At 41.0% G+C, this 20,271-nt stretch overlaps 2 protein-coding genes across 2 annotated transcripts; both read left to right on the forward strand.

The window, feature by feature from the left end:
• Positions 1-2,352: 2,352 nt before the first annotated feature.
• Positions 2,353-3,257, forward strand: LOC144325226 (vomeronasal type-2 receptor 26-like). Its single transcript, XM_077917844.1, has one exon. The coding sequence runs from the start codon at positions 2,355-2,357 to the stop codon at positions 3,255-3,257; it is 903 nt and encodes a 300-aa protein (XP_077773970.1). The 5' UTR covers positions 2,353-2,354.
• Positions 3,258-11,290: 8,033 nt separating this feature from the next.
• Positions 11,291-13,488, forward strand: LOC144325045 (vomeronasal type-2 receptor 26-like). The gene is made up of 2 exons (XM_077916738.1): positions 11,291-11,408; positions 12,584-13,488. The coding sequence occupies exon 2, from the start codon at positions 12,586-12,588 to the stop codon at positions 13,486-13,488; it is 903 nt and encodes a 300-aa protein (XP_077772864.1). The 5' UTR covers positions 11,291-11,408; positions 12,584-12,585.
• The last annotated feature ends 6,783 nt before the right edge of the window (positions 13,489-20,271 follow it).

The following is a 20,271-nucleotide window of genomic DNA, read 5'->3' on the forward strand; positions in this document are numbered from 1 at the left end:
CCTTTACAAAAAGAATCCCCAAACAAGCACATATAGGTGACATAGAAGAACTTCTCGATACATGGTCAAATGTTTATCCAGCTTTGATAGAGAACAAACCTAGCACACTGGTGCTGTATGGAGGTTCATTGACTATCATGTTGCTAATGACTATTACTTATCTCCCACATCCTGATTACAAAGGAAATACGTCCATTGCAAAGGTGTGGATTATGACAACACAGATTGATATCATATTAACAGGTCTTCAGATAGGCTTTGATATACAACTCTTCCAAGGAGCTATCTCCTTCAGCATTCACACAAAAGAGTTGCTAGGCTTCCAGGAATTTCTTCAAACCATAAAGCCCTACAGTACCAGGGCAGATGGTTTTCTCAAGGATTTCTGGGAGCAAGCATTTGTCTGTTCATTTCCAAATCCCCAAGAGCTGGTGGATGAAGATGGACTATGTACTGGGGAAGAGAGGTTAGACAGCCTGCCTGATCCAGTTTTTGAAATGAGCATGACTGGCCATAGCTATAGTATTTACAATGCTGCCTATGCTGTGGCTCATGCCTTACATGCCATCTCATCAAGATGCCACCACAGAAGAATGACTGATGGGGGAAAACATAGACTCCATGATCTCCAGCCTTGGCAGGTAATGTTTTCACAATTAAAATCTTCTTCATTTTTACTCTTTGCCCAGAACAGTTTTGTAGAAATCATCAGAGAGTATCCAACCTTTTCCTACACAAAATTATTAGTGAAATGGGTTCATATTTCCTCTCAAATTGGTGGCTGTAATGGGGAATCAATTTTTTCTTCTATCACTATGCATGTTCCTTTATCTACCTTTTATCACGTCTAGTTGGGTCTTTGCTATAGAAAAAACATAAAGGAAAGGAATGTACAAATAATCAGCATTTCATGTCTATGGACATGAAATGTTAGCCCTTGTTTCTTTTCCACTTTCAAATAGCTGCAACCATTTCTACAAGGGATTTCATTCAATAACTCAGCTGGAGAAACAATATCACTTAATGCTAAAGGGGAAATGGGAGGTGGATTTGATATCAACAACATGGTCATCTTCCCAAACAGATCCTTCCAGAGAGTGAAAGTTGGAAGTGTGAGTGAAGGAAAAGGATTCATCATTCATAAGGCCATGATTATATGGCCAAGAGGTTTTAACCAGGTACAGATTGAGTTTCCCCCTATTCTTGACTGGATTATCAGTTCTAAAACACCACTTGTTGTGCAACCTTATGCATCTGTCTCTGTCATGAAATCAGGAAACTAAACAGAAGTGTATGATTAAATAGAAAATATTTATTTTGCAACCAACTTTTGAAAATGCTCTGCTTCTTTGAGCAATATAAAGTTCCTACGTTGTACCTACGGTATCTGTTTTCTTATTGATGGATAGGGGATTCCCATTTCGGTCTGCAGTGACTCCTGCCAATCTGGGTATCGGAAACAAAAGAAGGAGGGGAAGAAGTTTTGCTGTTATGACTGTGCTTTATGCCCCGATGGGAAGTTTTCAGAGCAAAAGGGTAAGTGATACAAGTGTTCTCCTGACATAGCATCCAACTAAAAGGCCTAGGGATCTTTACCCATCACCCTGGTGTGTTTGTGTATCTGACTCTGTGTTGTAAACACTTTCTTGCAGGAAGGGGGTCTTTCATTGTCACTTGAGACGGTCAAATGCCAACAACCAGTTTTTCAACTAATTTTATTGTAATGAATTCCCATAATTTTGTGTGAAATATATATTTCATATATAGGCATTTTAGCGAGAATCTATGTTTTCATCTTATATATGATTTTTTAATTAAAAATTTGATGTAAAACCAACATGTTTCCTAATTCCTTTAATGATCCCGTCCCCCCCCCCCCCAAACAAAAATGGATTGCTTTTCAACTCAAGAAGAAGGTGGGTCATTAACCTCCCAATATTTCTCTTATAGCAGCAAAAAAATATAGGAAGCTGTTTTATGTCAAGTGAGGAAATTTGTCCATCTAGTTCAGTATTGTCTACACTCAGATGTTCTAAACTGGCTTTAGAAATAAGAAGGAACATGGTGTCAATGCATTCAAGTGTACAAATCTCCCATTACTTAAAAAAAATAAAAATCCTCTTTGGCATTTAGGAAAATCACCTCCACCCATGTCAACTCAAGTGTGTACACATTGACACATCATCATTGTTCTCATTGTTGTGAGTCATGAATTCACATGTACACCTCCGCACTGGAACTATGAAACAGAAATCAAGAAATGTATCATTTATTATTTGGGAGGAAGTGAGGAAATTCTTCTTAAGTCTCACATGGAATGACACTGAAATGAGATTTCTTTCTGTTTTTCAGATATGGATGACTGTCTCCAGTGCCCAGAAGATCAGTATCCAAGCAAGGACAAAGATCAATGTTTTCCAAAGCGTCTAACTTTTCTATCTTTCAAAGAGCCTTTAGGGATCATTTTAACTTCTCTTGCTGCATCCTTTTCCTTTATCACAGCTTTGGTTCTAGGAACCTTTATTAAACACAAAGACACCCCCATCGTCAAAGCCAACAACCGGGACATCAGCTACATTCTGCTTGTCTCTCTCGTCCTCTGCTTCCTCTGTTCTTTGCCATTCCTTGGACAACCCAATAATGTGACCTGCATTCTCCGGCAACCAGCTTTTGGCATCATCTTCTCTGTGGTTATTTCTTGTGTGATGGCTAAAACCATCACTGTTGTGGTCGCTTTCATGGCCACCAAACCAGGATCCAGCATGAGGAAGTGGGTGGGGAAAAGACTGGCCAACTCCATTATCTTTTCTTGCACCCTCATTCAATCAGGAATTTGTGTTTTGTGGTTGGCAAACTTCTCTCCATTCCCAGATCTGGACATGCATTCTCAGAGCAAAGAGATCATTGCATTATGCAATGAAGGATCTGTCCTCATGTTTTATTTAGTTCTGGGCTTCATGGGATTTCTGGCCATCATCAGCTTCACAGTGGCTTTCTTTGCTAGAAAGCTGCCAGACACTTTTAATGAAGCCAAGTTCATCACTTTCAGTATGCTGTTGTTTTGCAGTGTTTGGCTAACTTTTGTTCCAACCTACCTGAGCACCAAAGGGAAATACATGGTGGCTGTGGAGATCTTCTCCATCTTAGCTTCCAGTGTTGGATTACTTGGTTGTATCTTTTCCCCAAAATGCTATATTATTATTCTTAGGCCGGAGTTGAACAACAGGGAACAGCTAACGAAGAGAAAGAATTATTGAACCTTTATGTCATATTAGTTATGTTCTTTCAGGAACTGGCAGACTGCCGGCTTAGAAGAAGAAGAAGAAGAGTTTGGATTTGATATCCCGCCTTTCACTCCCCTTCAGGAGTCTCAAAGCGGCTAACATTCTCCTTTCCCTTCCTCCCCCACAACAAACACTCTGTGAGGTGAGTGGGGCTGAGAGACTTCAAGGAAGTGTGACTGGCCCAAGGTCACCCAGCAGCTGCATGTGGAGGAGCGAAGACGCGAACCCGGTTACCCAGATTACGTGACTACCACTCTTAACCACTACACCACACTGGCTCTCACACTTAGATAATCAGCACACAGTCATTGTTAGTTACAAGCATATTTATTATACACAGTAATTAACCACAGAGCGACCGTCCATCAAGATGATGTTGAGGCATCTGAATTCAAAGTGTGTCTCCAACAGGAAACACGCCAGCACCACCATCACTTCTTCTTTGATTGACGCCTTTCTCTGACCTTTGTTCATCCACGAGCCTGGGGACTCTCGGGGTCATCTCCCATCTCTCCCTCTGAGGAAGAGTCTACCCTCCTGTGTTGTGACCAAAGGCTGCTCCTTATAGAATTGGCCTCCGTCTAGCCCACTTTCACTGTCTTGAAATTTACAGTCTCTTCTCCTCTTGAGAACGGTGTTGTGGCCCACTGCCTTCAGCTCACTGGGAAAGAGGCCAATCTCTTTCCTCCTCTTCTGACTGACTGCTCCCCCACTCAGAATCCTTATCGTGGCTGTGGGAAGGCACGTCCATGACATGTTTGTTCTTTTCAGTGGGTCTGTTCTGACTGTAACTAACATTGGATCCTTTATCATGAGCTCTTATTAGGAATTCTAGAAGAAGAAGAAGAAGAAGAAGAAGAAGAAGAAGAAGAAGAAGAAGAAGAAGAAGAAGGAGAAGAAGAGTTTAGATTTGATATCCCACCTTTCACTCCCTTTAAGGAGTCTCAAAGCGGCTAACAATCTCCTTTCCCTTCCTGCCCCACAACAAACACTCTGTGAGGTGAGTGGGGCTGAGAGACTTCAAAGAAGTGTGACTGGCCCAAGGTCACCCAGCAGCTGCATGTGGAGGAGCAGGGAAGCGAACCCGGTTCACCAGATTACAAGACTACCGCTCTTAACCACTACACCACACTGGCTCTCTTTTCAGTGGGTCTGTTCTGACTGTAACTAACATTGGATCTTTATCATGAGCTCTTATTAGGAATTCTAGAAGAATGAAAGCACCCATGCTCTAATATTTGTGACAACAGTTGTTTCTACATTCTGATTGCCAGAATAATACCTTCCATCCCATCCCTTTGAACACTCCATTTTGGGAATTCCTACCAACATTGGCTAAGCAAGCTTCAACTCTGACAGCTGAATCCTGTCTCTGCCATGATGAGGCATTCCTACTGGCATATATTTGGCTGAGTGTGGACTGGGGACTTATCACAAACTGAGTCTGGCTCAGCCATAAACCAGCTAGCTGAGCTGCACGTCCACTGCACAATGAAGTGCTCATGCTAGTGGACTTTGCCATAAGATTTCCCACCAAAGAATAGTAAAGCAGGTCAAAATTTGTTCTTACAAAAGCTCTATCTAAAGTTTTCAATGGCTCAAAACAGGAGAGCCTTTTTCAATGCCAGAAATTCTTTTAAGATGCTGCCAGTAAGTGAGCTTCTGGCTGTAGGAAATTAATATGTTCAAACTTCAGAGCATATTTATATGCCTTCTTAGAGTCTTATCAAGTTAATAAGTCAGTGTCCCATAAACATATTCATGTTTTTAAACATTTTTTATAGCTTTAACAAAACTCACATGTGGCCCCTCAACCACTTTGAATGGCAAAATTGGCACACTACAATTTTCACATAAGGCCCATTCTACATTTGTAACCACTTGATCATTTATTATTATTATTATTATTATTATTCCACCATATACCCACAAGTCTCTGGGTGGTTCACAGAATGAAATTTAGTGTGGCTGCACATAAAACTCTCTGGCTCCATCACAGTGTTTGTTTCAGTGCCTACTAGAAACAGTTTAGATATGCTGATGTGAATTTCAATCAGTTAGAATATTTTAATTTTCTGTATGCTTTAATGTATTGTGATCACCCGCTCCAATTTTGTGGTTTTAATTCTTTGTAAACTGCTTTGAGGATTATATGTTCAGGGAAGTTTTTAATCTGTGATATTTTACTGTATCTTTGGTTTTTATGGAAGCCGCCCAGAGTGGCTGGGGAAACCCAGCCAGATGGGCGGGGTACAAATAATAAATTATTATTATTATTATTATTATTATTATTATTATTATTATTATTATTATTATTATATCTCCCAGATAAGGCTAGTTCTACATTAATTCTGACCAATTTTAGCCCCAACACCAATACATTAGTTTCTTTGACACACAGGGCAGCAGATGTGGCCTCCAAGGATTGCATCTTCAGTTGCTGCAGCCATGGTGGCAACAACAGGTGCAGTATGTTCCTTGGAGGCTGGCCTGCTGTCTTTCAGATAGCAGCAGCAGCAGCACCCCCTCCATGCTCATAGGTGTCTCTCGCTATCTTTGTATGATTGTGGGTTTCAACAAGAGCTGGGAGATGAGTGGTCGGAGAAATGGCAAGGCAGTATGAAGGAGACTAGGTGTCAGGGCAGAGCCAGGATGCTCAGAGTCCACTGACATAGCTGAGCATGGGCACTTAGAGACAGGAGCAGAAGAGCAATCATGTATGCAGAAGGGGAGAGAGAAGAGCCTAGTGGGGCAGCGTCAACACCAACAGGACCTGAGAACCAGGAAGAGGTGGGGAGTGAACAGGCTGACTTACAGGCACCACAAGGGTTAACCTCAGAATCGGATGAGGGCAGGAGATTTAAGACAGCTCGCGCAAGACGTGAGGACAAAAGAAAGGGTCAGAGGCGGGGCTCAAGATTCCCGCACTTTAGGTGCTGGAGGAGGAAGAAGAAGCCGTTAGCTGTATCTGAAGTGAGTGGTTCAGATTGATGGATTAATCATTATGCCTTCTGTATATAGTTGTAAATAAAGACTATAAAAGCGTCAATGGTCTGCCGTGGTTCCTGGTGAAGAGAGCAACTTCCAGCCCCGACAGGGAATATGTTACATATGTGTGTGGCAATGCAATTCCTCTGTCATGACAAGATCAAACATAATGAAAGTGATTAGGAGGACAATACTGTTCTTAGCCAAGTGTTCAAGGGGCCCTAGCTATGTCTCTGGTCATACTGTCTCTACAGTGGCAAATAGTAGGTGCTACTGGTCTCCTATCACCTGTGTTCCTGATGTAGATCTTCACTCACTCCTTCTTCCCTGATTGGAGAAAAGTGAGCACATAGAATGGTACAATTTACTTCTTGGAGCAACCCCTCAACGAGATTGTGTGGCATCTGTGAGAGTAAAGTGGTCTATAAAAGAGGAACAGGGACCTAATGAAGAAGCCATGCTCAAGATCCCACAAACCCTAGAGATGTGCAAGTTGACATTACTTGCAAGTGATTTAACAATTGCTGCATCTCAAGGCAGACCTCGAAGACTGCTTTGGATTAAAGTAACATTCACTACTCCCCTAGTCAGTTCTGTGAATAGCTATTTTAATTATAGCAAAGGAGTGTATTGACTACCATCCTGTAGATCAAACTGAAGCTGAACATTGTGATTCATTTCAAGAATTAGTGCTGCTTTATTTTTCCAAGTTGTCTAGACAAGGACTGGCTAACCTCTGCCCTTTAGAGGTTATTGGACTCTGACTCCAAAATTAGGAAGAGAAAAGCCAGAACTTTCTCTTAAAACAAAAGAAAACATGTTTGCTTCCATAATTGCTACTCAAGGTCTCTAAAGAAGGAATTCTTTCTCGACAATTATTCTTGCCACACTGCATATATATATAAATATATACACAGAGAGAGAGAGACAAATCTCCAGAGGCTTTTCAGATAATAGGAAAAACAATAACTTGGCAAGCCTGAAAGTGGATATTAGTAGGCTTCTGGTGGACAAAAACCGGGAGTAGGGCACTGTCACTTTCATCTCTAACAAATCCCCTTTCATTCTTTCACTAGGCAGATAATTCCTAGAATACTGCTAATCTCACCCAGTATTTAAGACATGCATTTTTGTAGATGTGGTGATTCAGAAGCCAATGATGGATTTTCCCCTGTGAAATAGATTATTGGCAGAGGCAAGAGAGAAGCTTAATAGGATGCTGGATCTAGTGAAGGTGCTTCTCCTCCTTCCAATTGCATGTGGAGTAGGTAACAGTAAGTGCCCCACTAACGTTCCTATACCTGTAGAACATGAATGGTATCAAGGAGGTGACCTCCTAATTTGTGGGATGACTTCTCATATCATATACCATTTTAGTGAAGTATCCTTCCGAATACATCCTTCTCAGAAGTTATATGAATTTCCAAAGTAAGGACCTTCCCCCCCCCCTTCCTCCTCCCTATAAGATTTTCCTGGTCATATCACCAACACAAACAACAGTTTCTTTAAGTGACAAAAAATTTATATTGTAGACCACCCTGTGATCCTTAGATGAAGGGCAGTATAACAATGATAATTATGATGATGATGATGATGTTCAAGGAAAGGCACACTGGGATTGCACCCATCCAGGAACACAATTGTGCTTCTCTAGCCTTTTGGTGCCTGGCGTGCTCTGGTCCATGGGGTCACGAAGAGTTGGACACGACTAAACGACTAAACAACAACAAAGCACCTTTTGGGATCTTGTGCATTCTACAGTGTTTAGAGAAAAAAATTGACTCTGGCATCCTCTTGTGAGATCTCTTCCTGATTTGTCCCTCAGATTCCAAATCCAACAGATTTTGCCCCTTGGTTATGGGATAGATTTCATAGGAACTGGAATACACCCAGATCCAAGATCTCAGTATATTGATGCATGATTTGAAGAGGGAGTTTTTAATAGGTTGTAGATATCAGTATCAAATTAAATGAGATCCATAGAATATAAATCAGTCACCACCTTTTTGTGGAATGTCAGGCACCGTGACATTATCTTGTGATACACTAAATTCTTCTGTTTGCAGTTTTGTGACAAAGTTCCACCAGCATGTCCTTGCCTTGGTGTTTGCAGTGAATGAGATCAATGAGAATCCAAATATCTTGCCCAATGTAACACTTGGGTTCCACATCTATGACAGCTACTATGATGCTAGGATGACCTATCGTACCACCCTGGACATGCTCTTCAAATCTCATAGATTTAACCCCAACTACAAGTGTGGCATCTGTAACAGCCTCATCACTGTCATTGGGGGACTTAGCTCTGATACTTCCTTCCATATTGCAGATATCTTAAGACCCTACAAGATTCCACAGGTAGGATCTCTGCATATGAGACATGGGGATGTGCAGAAACAAATCTCTTACCATGTTTGCTTTTGCTTTTATGGTTCAGAAGCAGGAAGAGGTCTGAACGGTATTCTTGAAAAATTATTAATCTGCTCTAGAACCTTTATTGGTATTGATGTGAAGCTCACTGTTGGTAGTTACCTGGCTGTTCTTTTTTTGTCTTTTTGAATATGGGGGAGACATTTGCTCCTTGTAAATCAGTACAATTAAAGTATCGAGGTGTTCCCTTACCACCTCTTTTCCTCTCTTGGGCTCCGTGACATCATTGATTCTGTTATCACCAGGTTTGGTTGATTGTCTTCCATTAACACATTTGAGTCCGTAAGTGACTGTGGAGGCTAATTATGGATCCACACATCCTTCCACAGTGGAGATAGTAGTTTCTGGGTGGGAGCTGATCATGGTGAGGGTTTGCCAAATGTGCCTTCCTCTTAGCACATTTCTCTCTTTCATCCCGAGTTTGAACATCTTCAGTGTCCATGATACCTTTGTAAATGCTGTTCTCCAGATGGAGCGCTTGCAGGCCACTGTTTTCCAACTGTCTATGTTCATACTACTTTTTTTTGTTAGATTTGCCTTTTATACTTGTTTTATATTTTTAAATTTGGAATAGAGTTGTTGCTTTTGTAAGACAATAATCAGGCATCCAAACATAATCAGTCCAACAAAGTTGGGAGGGTGATACAATTTAATCTGTACCTTATTACTGGTATGCTGTTGCCCCCCACTCACATCCCCCCTAGGAAGGAGAATAGATAGACATAACCTTGTTTTAAATAAATTTCTGAAAACCATACACGTCTCTAGACATTTCAAAACAGCATGGCCATATCTCTATATTAACAGCTAAAATTCTGGGTGAGTTTTCATTTTCTTTACCTCTCATAGTGTTCATATTGTCCTTCAGGAAATATTTCTACCATGAAGAGCTACATATAAGGAGACACTCTACCAAGCAGATCTCTCATAATACTATGTGTTTTTAATAGATCACGTATGGCTTGTTTGCAGCAGGAAACAGGGAAACAACGCAGTCCAATTCCTTTTACCGCATGGTCGCAAATGAAGACCATCAATATATGGGAATTATTCAGTTACTTCTACATTTTGGATGGACATGGGTTGGGATCTTTGCTGAAGATGATGATGGTGGAGAACATTTCTTGTCAACCCTGGAACCATTCCTTTCCAAGAACAGAATCTGTTCAGCCTTTACAAAAAGAATTCCCAGACAAGCACATATAGGTGACATAGAAAAACTTCTCAATACCTGGTCAAATGTTTATCCAGCTTTGATAGAGAACAAACCTAGCACACTGATGCTGTATGGAGGTTCATTGACTATCATGTTGCTAATGACTATTACTTATCTCCCACATCCTGATTACAAAGGAAATACGTCCATTGCAAAGGTGTGGATTATGACAACACAGATTGATATCATATTAACAGGTCTTCAGATAGGCTTTGATATACAACTCTTCCAAGGAGCTATCTCCTTCAGCATTCACACAAAAGAGTTGCTAGGCTTCCAGGAATTTCTTCAGACCATAAAGCCCTACAGTACCAGGGCAGATGGTTTTCTCAAGGATTTCTGGGAGCAAGCATTTGTCTGTTCATTTCCAAATCCCCAAGAGCTGGTGGATGAAGATGAACTATGTACTGGGGAAGAGAGGTTAGACAGCCTGCCTGATCCAGTTTTTGAAATGAGCATGACTGGCCATAGCTATAGTATTTACAATGCTGCCTATGCTGTGGCTCATGCCTTACATGCCATCTCATCAAGATGCCACCACAGAAGAATGACTGATGGGGGAAAACATAAACTCCATGATCTCCAGCCTTGGCAGGTAATGTTTTCACAATTAAAATCTTCTTCATTTTTACTCTTTGCCCAGAACAGTTTTGTAGAAATCATCAGAGAGTATCCAACCTTTTCCTACACAAAATTATTAATGAAATGGGTTCATATTTCCTCTCAAATTGGTGGCTGTAATGGGGAATCAATTTTTTCTTCTATCACTATGCATGTTCCTTTATCTACCTTTTATCACGTCTAGTTGGGTCTTTGCTATAGAAAAAACATAAAGGAAAGGAATGTACAAATAATCAGCATTTCATGTCTATGGACATGAAATGTTAGCCCTTGTTTCTTTTCCACTTTCAAATAGCTGCAACCATTTCTGCAAGGGATTTCATTCAATAACTCAGCTGGAGAAACAATATCATTTAATGCTAAAGGGGAAATGGGAGGTGGATTTGATATCAACAACATGGTCATCTTCCCAAACAGATCCTTCCAAAGAGTGAAAGTTGGAAGTGTGAGTGAAGGAAAAGGATTCATCATTCATAAGGCCATGATTATATGGCCAAGAGGTTTTAACCAGGTACAGATTGTGTTTCCCCCTATTCTTGACTGGACTATCAGTTCTAAAACACCACTTGTTGTGCAACCTTATGCATCTGTCTCTGTCATGAAATCAGGAAACTAAACAGAAGTGTATGATTAAATAGAAAATATTTATTTTCCAACCAACTTTTGAAAATGCTCTGCTTCTTTGAGCAATATAAATTTCCTACGTTGTACCTACGGTATCTGTTTTCTTATTGATGGATAGGGGATTCCCATTTCGGTCTGCAGTGACTCCTGCCAATCTGGGTATCGGAAACAAAAAAAGGAGGGGAAGAAGTTTTGCTGTTATGACTGTGCTTTATGCCCAGATGGGAAGTTTTCAGACCAAAAGGGTAGGTGATACAGCTGTTCTCCTGATATAAAGGTAAAGGTACCCCTGCCCGTACGGGCCAGTCTTGCCAGACTCTAGGGTTGTGCGCTCATCTCACTCTATAGGCCGGGAGCCAGCGCTGTCCGCTGGGTCACGTGGCCAGCGTGACAAGCTGCATCTGGCGAGCCAGCGCAGCACACGGAAACGCCGTTTACCTTCCCGCTAGTAAGCGGTCCCTATTTATCTACTTGCACCCAGGGGTGCTTTCGAACTGCTAGGTTGGCAGGCGCTGGGACCGAGCAGCAGGAGCGCACCCCGCCACGGGGATTCGAACCGCCGACCTGATGATTGGCAAGTCCTAGGTGCTGAGGTTTTACCCACAGCGCCACCCGCGTTCTCCTGATATAGCATCCAACTAAAAGGCCTAGGGATCCTTACCCATCACCCTGGTGTGTTTGTGTATCTGAATCTGGTTCTGCATGTTGTAAACACTTTCTTGCAGGATGGGGTCTTTCATTGTCACTTGAGACGGACAAATGCCAACAACCAGTTTTTCAACTAATTTTATTTTAATGAATTCCCATAATTTTGTGTGAAATATATATTTCATATATAGGCATTTTAGCGAGAATCTATGTTTTCATCTTATACATGATTTTTTATTAAAATTTGATGTAAAACCAATGTGTTTCCTAATTCCTTTCATGATCCCATTCCCCCCCCCAAACAAAAATGGATTGCTTTTCAACTCAAGAAGAAAGTGGGTCATTAACCTCCCAATATTTCTCTTATAGCAGCAAAAAAATTATAGGAAGCTGTTTTATGTCAAGTGAGAAAATTTGTCCATCTAGTTCAGTATTGTCTACACTCAGATGTTCTAAACTGGCTTTAGAACTTAGAAAGAACATGCTGCCAAAACATGCAAGTGTACAAATCTCCCATTACTTTAAAAAAATAAAAATCCTCTTTGGCATTTAGGAAAATCACCTCCACCCATGTCAACTCAAGTGTGTACACATTGACACATCATCATTGTTCTCATTGTGGTGAGTCATGAATTCACATGTACACCTCCGCACTGGAACTATGAAACAGAAATCAAGAAATATATCATTTATTATTTGGGAGGAAGTGAGGAAATTCTTCTTAAGTCTCACATGGAATGACACTGAAATGAGATTTCTTTCTGTTTTTCAGATATGGATGACTGTCTCCAGTGCCCAGAAGATCAGTATCCAAGCAAGGACAAAGATCAATGTTTTCCAAAGCGTCTAACTTTTCTATCTTTCAAAGAGCCTTTAGGGATCATTTTAACTTCTCTTGCTGCATCCTTTTCCTTTATCACAGCTTTGGTTCTAGGAACCTTTATTAAACACAAAGACACCCGCATCGTCAAAGCCAACAACCGGGACATCAGCTACATTCTGCTTGTCTCTCTCGTCCTCTGCTTCCTCTGTTCTTTGCCATTCCTTGGACAACCCAATAATGTGACCTGCATTCTCCGGCAACCAGCTTTTGGCATCATCTTCTCTGTGGTTATTTCTTGTGTGATGGCTAAAACCATCACTGTTGTGGTCGCTTTCATGGCCACCAAACCAGGATCCAGCATGAGGAAGTGGGTGGGGAAAAGACTGGCCAACTCCATTATCTTTTCTTGCACCCTCATTCAATCAGGAATTTGTGTTTTGTGGTTGGCAAACTTCTCTCCATTCCCAGATCTGGACATGCATTCTCAGAGCAAAGAGATCATTGCATTATGCAATGAAGGATCTGTCCTCATGTTTTATTTAGTTCTGGGCTACATGGGATTTCTGGCCATCATCAGCTTCACAGTGGCTTTCTTTGCTAGAAAGCTGCCAGACACTTTTAATGAAGCCAAGTTCATCACTTTCAGTATGTTGTTGTTTTGCAGTGTTTGGCTGACTTTTGTTCCAACTTACCTGAGCACCAAGGGAAAATACATGGTGGCTGTGGAGATCTTCTCCATCTTAGCTTCCAGTGTTGGATTACTTGGTTGTATCTTTTCCCCCAAATGCTATATTATTATTCTTAGGCCGGAGTTGAACAACAGGGAACAGCTAACGAAGAGAAAGAATTATTGAACCTTTATGTCATATTAGTTATGTTTTTTCAGGAACTGGCAGACTGCCAGCTTAGATAATCAGCACACCGTCATTGTTAGTTACAAGCATATTTATTATACACAGTAATTAACCACAGAGCGACCGTCCATCAAGATGATGTTGAGGCATCTGAATTCCAAGTGTGTCTCCAACAGGAAACACGCCAGCACCACCATCGCTTCTTCTTTGATTGACGCCTTTCTCTGACCTTTGTTCGTCCACGAGCCTGGGGACTCTCAGGGTCATCTCCCACCTCTCCCTCTGAGGAAGAGTCTACCCTCCTGTGTTGTGACCAAAGGCTGCTCCTCATAGAATTGGCCTCCATCTAGCCCACTTTCACTGTCTTGAAATTTACAGTCTCTTCTCCTCTAGAGAAGGGCGTTGTGGCCCACTGCCTTCAGCTCACTGGGAAAGAGGCCAGTCTCTTTCCTCCTCTTCTGACTGACTGCTCCCCCACTCAGAATCCTTATCGTGGCTGTGGGAAGGCACGTCCATGACATGTTTGTTCTTTTCAGTGGGTCTGTTCTGACTGTAACTAACATTGGATCTTTATCATGAGCTCTTATTAGGAATTCTAGAAGAAGAAGAAGAAGAAGAAGAAGAAGAAGAAGAAGAAGAAGAAGAAGAAGAAGAAGAAGTAGAAGAAGAAGAACAAGAAGAAGAGTAGTAGTAGTAGTAGTAGTTTGGATTTGATATCCCGCCTTTCACTCCCTTTAAGGAGTCTCAAAGTGGCTAACATGCTCCTTTCCCTTCCTCCCCCACAACAAACACTCTGTGAGGTGAGTGGGGCTGAGAGACTTCAAAGAAGTGTGACTGGCCCAAGGTCACCCAGCAGCTGCATGTGGAGGAGCGGAGACGCGAACCCGGTTCCCCAGATTACGAGACTACCGCTCTTAACCACTACACCACACTGGCTCTCTTTTCAGTGGGTCTGTTCTGACTGTAACTAACATTGGATCTTCATCATGAGCTCTTATTAGGAATTCTAGAAGAATGAAAGCACCCATGCTCTAATATTCGTTACGACAGTTGTTTCTACATTCTGATTGCCAGAATAATACCTTCCATCCCATCCCTTTGAACACTCCATTTTGGGGATTCCTACCAACATTGGCTAAGCAAGCTTCAACTCTGACAGCCGAATCCTGTCTCTGCCATGATGAGGCATTCCTACTGGCATATATTTGGCTGAGTGTGGACTGGGGACTTATCACAAACTGAGTCTGGCTCAGCCATAAACCAGCTAGCTGAGCTGCACGTCCACTGCACAATGAAGTGCTCATGCTAGTGGACTTTGCCATAAGATTTCCCACCAAAGAATAGTAAAGCAGGTCAAAATTTGTTCTTACAAAAGCTCTATCTAAAGTTTTCAATGGCTCAAAACAGGAGAGCCTTTTTCAATGCCAGAAATTCTTTTAAGATGCTGCCAGTAAGTGAGCTTCTGGCTGTAGGAAATTAATATGTTCAAACTTCAGAGCATATTTATATGCCTTCTTAGAGTCTTATCAAGTTAATAAGTCAGTGTCCCATAAACATATTCATGTTTTTAAACATTTTTTATAGCTTTAACAAAACTCACATGTGCCCCCTCAACCACTTTGAATGGCAAAATTGGCACACTACAATTTTCACATAAGGCCCATTCTACATTTGTAACCACTTGATCATTTATTATTATTATTATTATTCCACCCTATACCCACAAGTCTCTGGGTGGTTCACAGAATGAAATTTAGTGTGGCTGCACATAAAACTCTCTGGCTCCATCACAGTGTTTGTTTCAGTGCCTACTAGAAACAGTTTAGATATGCTGATGTGAATTTCAATCAGTTAGAATATTTTAATTTTCTGTATGCTTTAATGTATTGTGATCACCCGCCCCAATTTTATGGTTTTAATTCTTTGTAAACTGCTTTGAGGATTATATCTCCCAGATAAGGCTAGTTCTACATTAATTCTGACCAATTTTAGCCCCAACACCAATACATTAGTTTCTTTGACACACAGGGCAGCAGATGTGGCCTCCAAGGATTGCATCTTCAGTTGCTGCAGCCATGGTGGCAACAACAGGTGCAGTATGTTCCTTGGAGGCTGGCCTGCTGTCTTTCAGATAGCAGCAGCAGCAGCACCCCCTCCATGCTCATAGGTGTCTCTCGCTATCTTTGTATGATTGTGGGTTTCAACAAGAGCTGGGAGCTGAGTGGTAGGAGAAATGGCAAGGCAGTATGAAGGAGACTAGGTGTCAGGGCAGAGCCAGGATGCTCAGAGTCCACTGACATAGCTGAGCATGGGCACTTAGAGACAGGAGCAGAAGAGGAATACATGTATGCAGAAGGGGAGAGAGAAGAGCCTAGTGGGGCAGCGTCAACACCAACAGGACCCGAGAACCAGGAAGAGGTGGGGAGTGAACAGGCTGACTTACAGGCACCGCAAGGGTTAACCTCAGAATTGGATGAGGGCAGGAGATTTACAAAAGAAAGGGTCAGAGGCGGGGCTCAAGATTCCCGCACTTTAGGTGCTGGAAGAGGAAGTAGAAGCCGTTAGCTGTATCTGAAGTGAGTGATTCAGATTGATGGATTAATCATTATGCCTTCTGTATATAGTTGTAAATAAAGACTATAAAACCGTCAATGGTCTGCCGTGGTTTCTGGTGAAGAGAGCAACTTCCAGCCCTGACAGGGAATATGTTACATATGTGTGCGGCAATGCAATTCCTCTGTCATGACAAGATCAAACATAATGAAAGTGATTAGGAGGACAATACTGTTCTTAGCCAAGTGTTCAAGGGGCCCTAGCTATGTCTCTGGTTATACTGTCTCTACAGTGGACTTTTTGGCAAATAGTAGGTACTACTGGTCTCCTATCACCTGTGTTCCTGATGTAGATCTTCACTCACTCCTTCTTCCCTGATTGGAGAAAAGTGAGCACATAGAGCACAAAGTGAGCAGATAGAATGGTACAATTTACTTCCTTGGAGCAACCCCTCAAGGAGATTGTGTGGCTTCTGTGAGAGAAAAGTGGTCTATAAAAGAGGAGCAGGGACCTAATGAAGAAGCCATGCTCAAGATCCCACAAACCCTAGAGATGTGCAGGGTGACATTACTTGCAAGTGATTTAACAATTGCTGCATCTCAAGGCAGACCTCGAAGACTGCTTTGGATTAAAGTAGCATTCACTACACCCCTATTCAGTTCTGTGACTAGCTATTTTAATACTTTATAGCAAAGGAGAGTATTGACTACCATCCTGTAGATCAAACTGAAGCTGAACATTGTGATTCATTTCAAGAATTAGTGCTGCTTTATTTTTCCAAGTTGTCTAGACAAGGACTGGCTAACCTCTGCCCTTTAGAGGTTATTGGACTCTGACTCCAAAATTAGGAAGAGAAAAGCCAGAACTTTCTCTTAAAACAAAAGAAAACATGTTTGCTTCCATAATTGCTACTCAAGGTCTCTAAAGAAGGAATTCTTTCTCGACAATTATTCTTGCCACACTGCATATATATATAAATATATACACACAGAGAGAGAGAGACAAATCTCCAGAGGCTTTTCAGATAATAGGAAAAACAATAACTTGGCAAGCCTGAAAGTGGATATTAGTAGGCTTCTGGTGGACAAAAACCGGGAGTAGGGCACTGTCACTTTCATCTCTAACAAATCCCCTTTCATTCTGTCACTAGGCAGATAATTCCTAGAATTATCTCTCCCAGTATTTAAGACATGCATTTTTGTAGATGTGGTGATTCAGAAGCCAATGATGGATTTCCCCCTGTGAAATAGATTATTGGCAGAGGCAAGAGAGAAGCTTAACAGGATGCTGGATCTAGTGAAGGTGCTTCTCCTCCTTCCTTTTTTTTTTTAAAAAAATAATTTTTATTAATTTTCCAAACATATAATGAAAACAAACAATAAAACAAAACAAAACATACAAACAAATAAACATGTATAATTTCATAAGCTCATTTTTCTTCACCTTATTTCTCGGACTTCCCCATACCTCCCTTTTTCTGCATCCTTATTTTTCCCTTTTAACAGCAACCCTCTATTTAATTAATTAAATCATCTTCATTATAATTCCCTTAAATTTATGATATACAGCTACAATTCTCTGTTTCTTAACACCATTGCATCTCAGCACTCCTCAATGTTACAACAGTTTTTAAGGTATATTTTAAATTTCTTCCAGTCTTCTTCCACTGTCTCACTCCCCTGGTCACGGATTCTGCCGGTCATCTCTGCCATTCCCATGTAGTCGATCACCTTCGCTTGCCATTCTTCCAGAGTGGGTAGCTGCTGCATCTTCCAATACTTTGCCAGAAGAATTCTTGCTGCTGTGGTAGCATACATAAAGAAAGTTCTGTCCTTCCTTGGCACCAATTGGCCCACCATGCCCAGGAGAAAAGCCTCTGGTTTTTTGGAAAATGTCCATTTAAGAACCTTTTTAATTTCATTGTAGATCATTTCCCAGTAGGCTTTAATCTTCGGGCAGGTCCACCAAAGGTGATAGAAAGTACCTTCAGTCTCATTACATTTCCAACATTTATTATTGGGCAAATGGTAAATTTTTGCAAGTTTGACTGGGGTCATATACCATCTATAGATCATTTTCATTATGTTTTCTCTTAAAGCATTACAAGCCGTAAATCTAACACCAGTGTTCCATAACCTTTCCCAGTCATCAAACATAATGTCATGACCTATGTCTTGTGCCCATTTGATCATAGCTGATTTTACTGTTTCATCTTGTGTATTCCATTTCAGCAGCAAATTGTACATTCTTGACAAGTTCTTAGTATTGGGTTCTAACAATTCTGTTTCTAATTTCGACCTCTCCTTCTGAAAACCTATTTTCCTGTCTTGTTTAAATACCTCATTTATCTGAAGGTAGTGCAACCAATCTCTTACTTTAAACTTTAATTTGTCATAACTCTGTAATTTGACCCTTTCACCATCTTGCTCTAAGATTTCACAATATTTTGGCCATTTGGACTCCATATTAAGTTTTTTTGTCTCTTTAGCCTCCATTGGTGATAGCCACCTGGGAGTTTTACTTTCCAATAGATCTTTATATCTTATCCAAACATTGTATAGTGCTTTCCTAACAATATGGTTTTTAAAACCTTTATGCATTTTTACCTTGTCATACCATATATATGCATGCCAACCAAATCTGTTGTCGTACCCTTCCAGATCCAAAATGTCTGTGTTCTCAAGAAGCAGCCATTGTTTCAGCCAGCAGAACGCTGCCGATTCATAATAAAGTCTCAGGTCCGGCAGGGCAAACCCCCCTCTGTCTTTTGCATCAGTTAAGATCTTAAAGTTTATTCTGGGCTTTTTGCCCTGCCAGACAAATTTTGATATGTCTTTTTGCCACCTCTTGAAACAGTCCATTTTTTCCAGGATCTGGAGTGTCTGGAATAAAAACAACATTCTAGGCAATACATTCATCTTGATGACAGCAATTCGGCCTAACAAGGAAAGTCTCAACCTTGACCATATTTCTAGATCTTTCTTCACCTCTGTCCAACATTTGTCATAGTTGTCTTTAAATAGATTCACATTTTTAGAAGTCAGATTCACACCCAGGTACTTCACCTTTTTTGTTATTACTAAACCTGTTTCACTCTGAAACTTCTCTTTTTCTGCCATTGTTAGATTTTTCTCCAACACTTTAGTTTTTTGCTTATTCAATTTAAATCCTGCTACTTGACCAAATATCTCAATTAGTTCTAATACTCTTTTAGTACTAGTATCTGGCTGTTGTAGAGTCAGTACAAGGTCATCTGCGAATGCCCTTAATTGGTAGTTTTTGGCTCCGACCTGAATCCCTTTAACCAATTGGTCCCCTCTAATCATATTTAGCAAGACCTCCAGGACTGTTATAAAAAGTAAGGGAGATATTGGGCACCCCTGTCGTGTACCTTTTTCTATAGGTATTTCTTCTGTAACCACATTGTTCACAATCAACTTTGCTTTTTGCTTAGAATATATAGCACCTATACCGTTTTCAAAACCTTGGCCTACCCCCATGCCTTGGAGATTCTTCTTCATAAAGGTCCAACATATATTATCAAAGGCTTTCTCCGCGTCCACAAAAATCAATACCGCCTTTCTATTAATGTTCACTTCCAGCAGTTCCAAAATATCTATAATGTTCCTCACATTGTCTGACATATGTCTCCCTGGGAGAAAGCCTGTTTGGTCCTTGTGAATCTCCCCAATCAGCACTCTTTTCAATCTTTTTGCTAAAATGTCTGCAAAGATTTTATAATCCACATTAAGTAATGATATAGGGCGGGGTGCTTCTCCTCCTTCCACCATATACCCACAAGTCTCTGGGTGGTTCACAGAATGAAATTTAGTGTGGCTGCACATAAAACTCTCTGGCTCCATCACAGTGTTTGTTTCAGTGCCTACTAGAAACAGTTTAGATATGCTGATGTGAATTTCAATCAGTTAGAATATTTTAATTTTCTGTATGCTTTAATGTATTGTGATCACCCGCTCCAATTTTGTGGTTTTAATTCTTTGTAAACTGCTTTGAGGATTATATCTCCCAGATAAGGCTAGTTCTACATTAATTCTGACCAATTTTAGCCCCAACACCAATACATTAGTTTCTTTGACACACAGGGCAGCAGATGTGGCCTCCAAGGATTGCATCTTCAGTTGCTGCAGCCATGGTGGCAACAACAGGTGCAGTATGTTCCTTGGAGGCTGGCCTGCTGTCTTTCAGATAGCAGCAGCAGCAGCACCCCCT

The sequence above is a fragment of the Podarcis muralis genome, chromosome 13, assembly GCF_964188315.1.
Source record: "Podarcis muralis chromosome 13, rPodMur119.hap1.1, whole genome shotgun sequence".
In the NCBI taxonomy this organism is placed as follows: Eukaryota; Metazoa; Chordata; class Lepidosauria; order Squamata; family Lacertidae; genus Podarcis; species Podarcis muralis.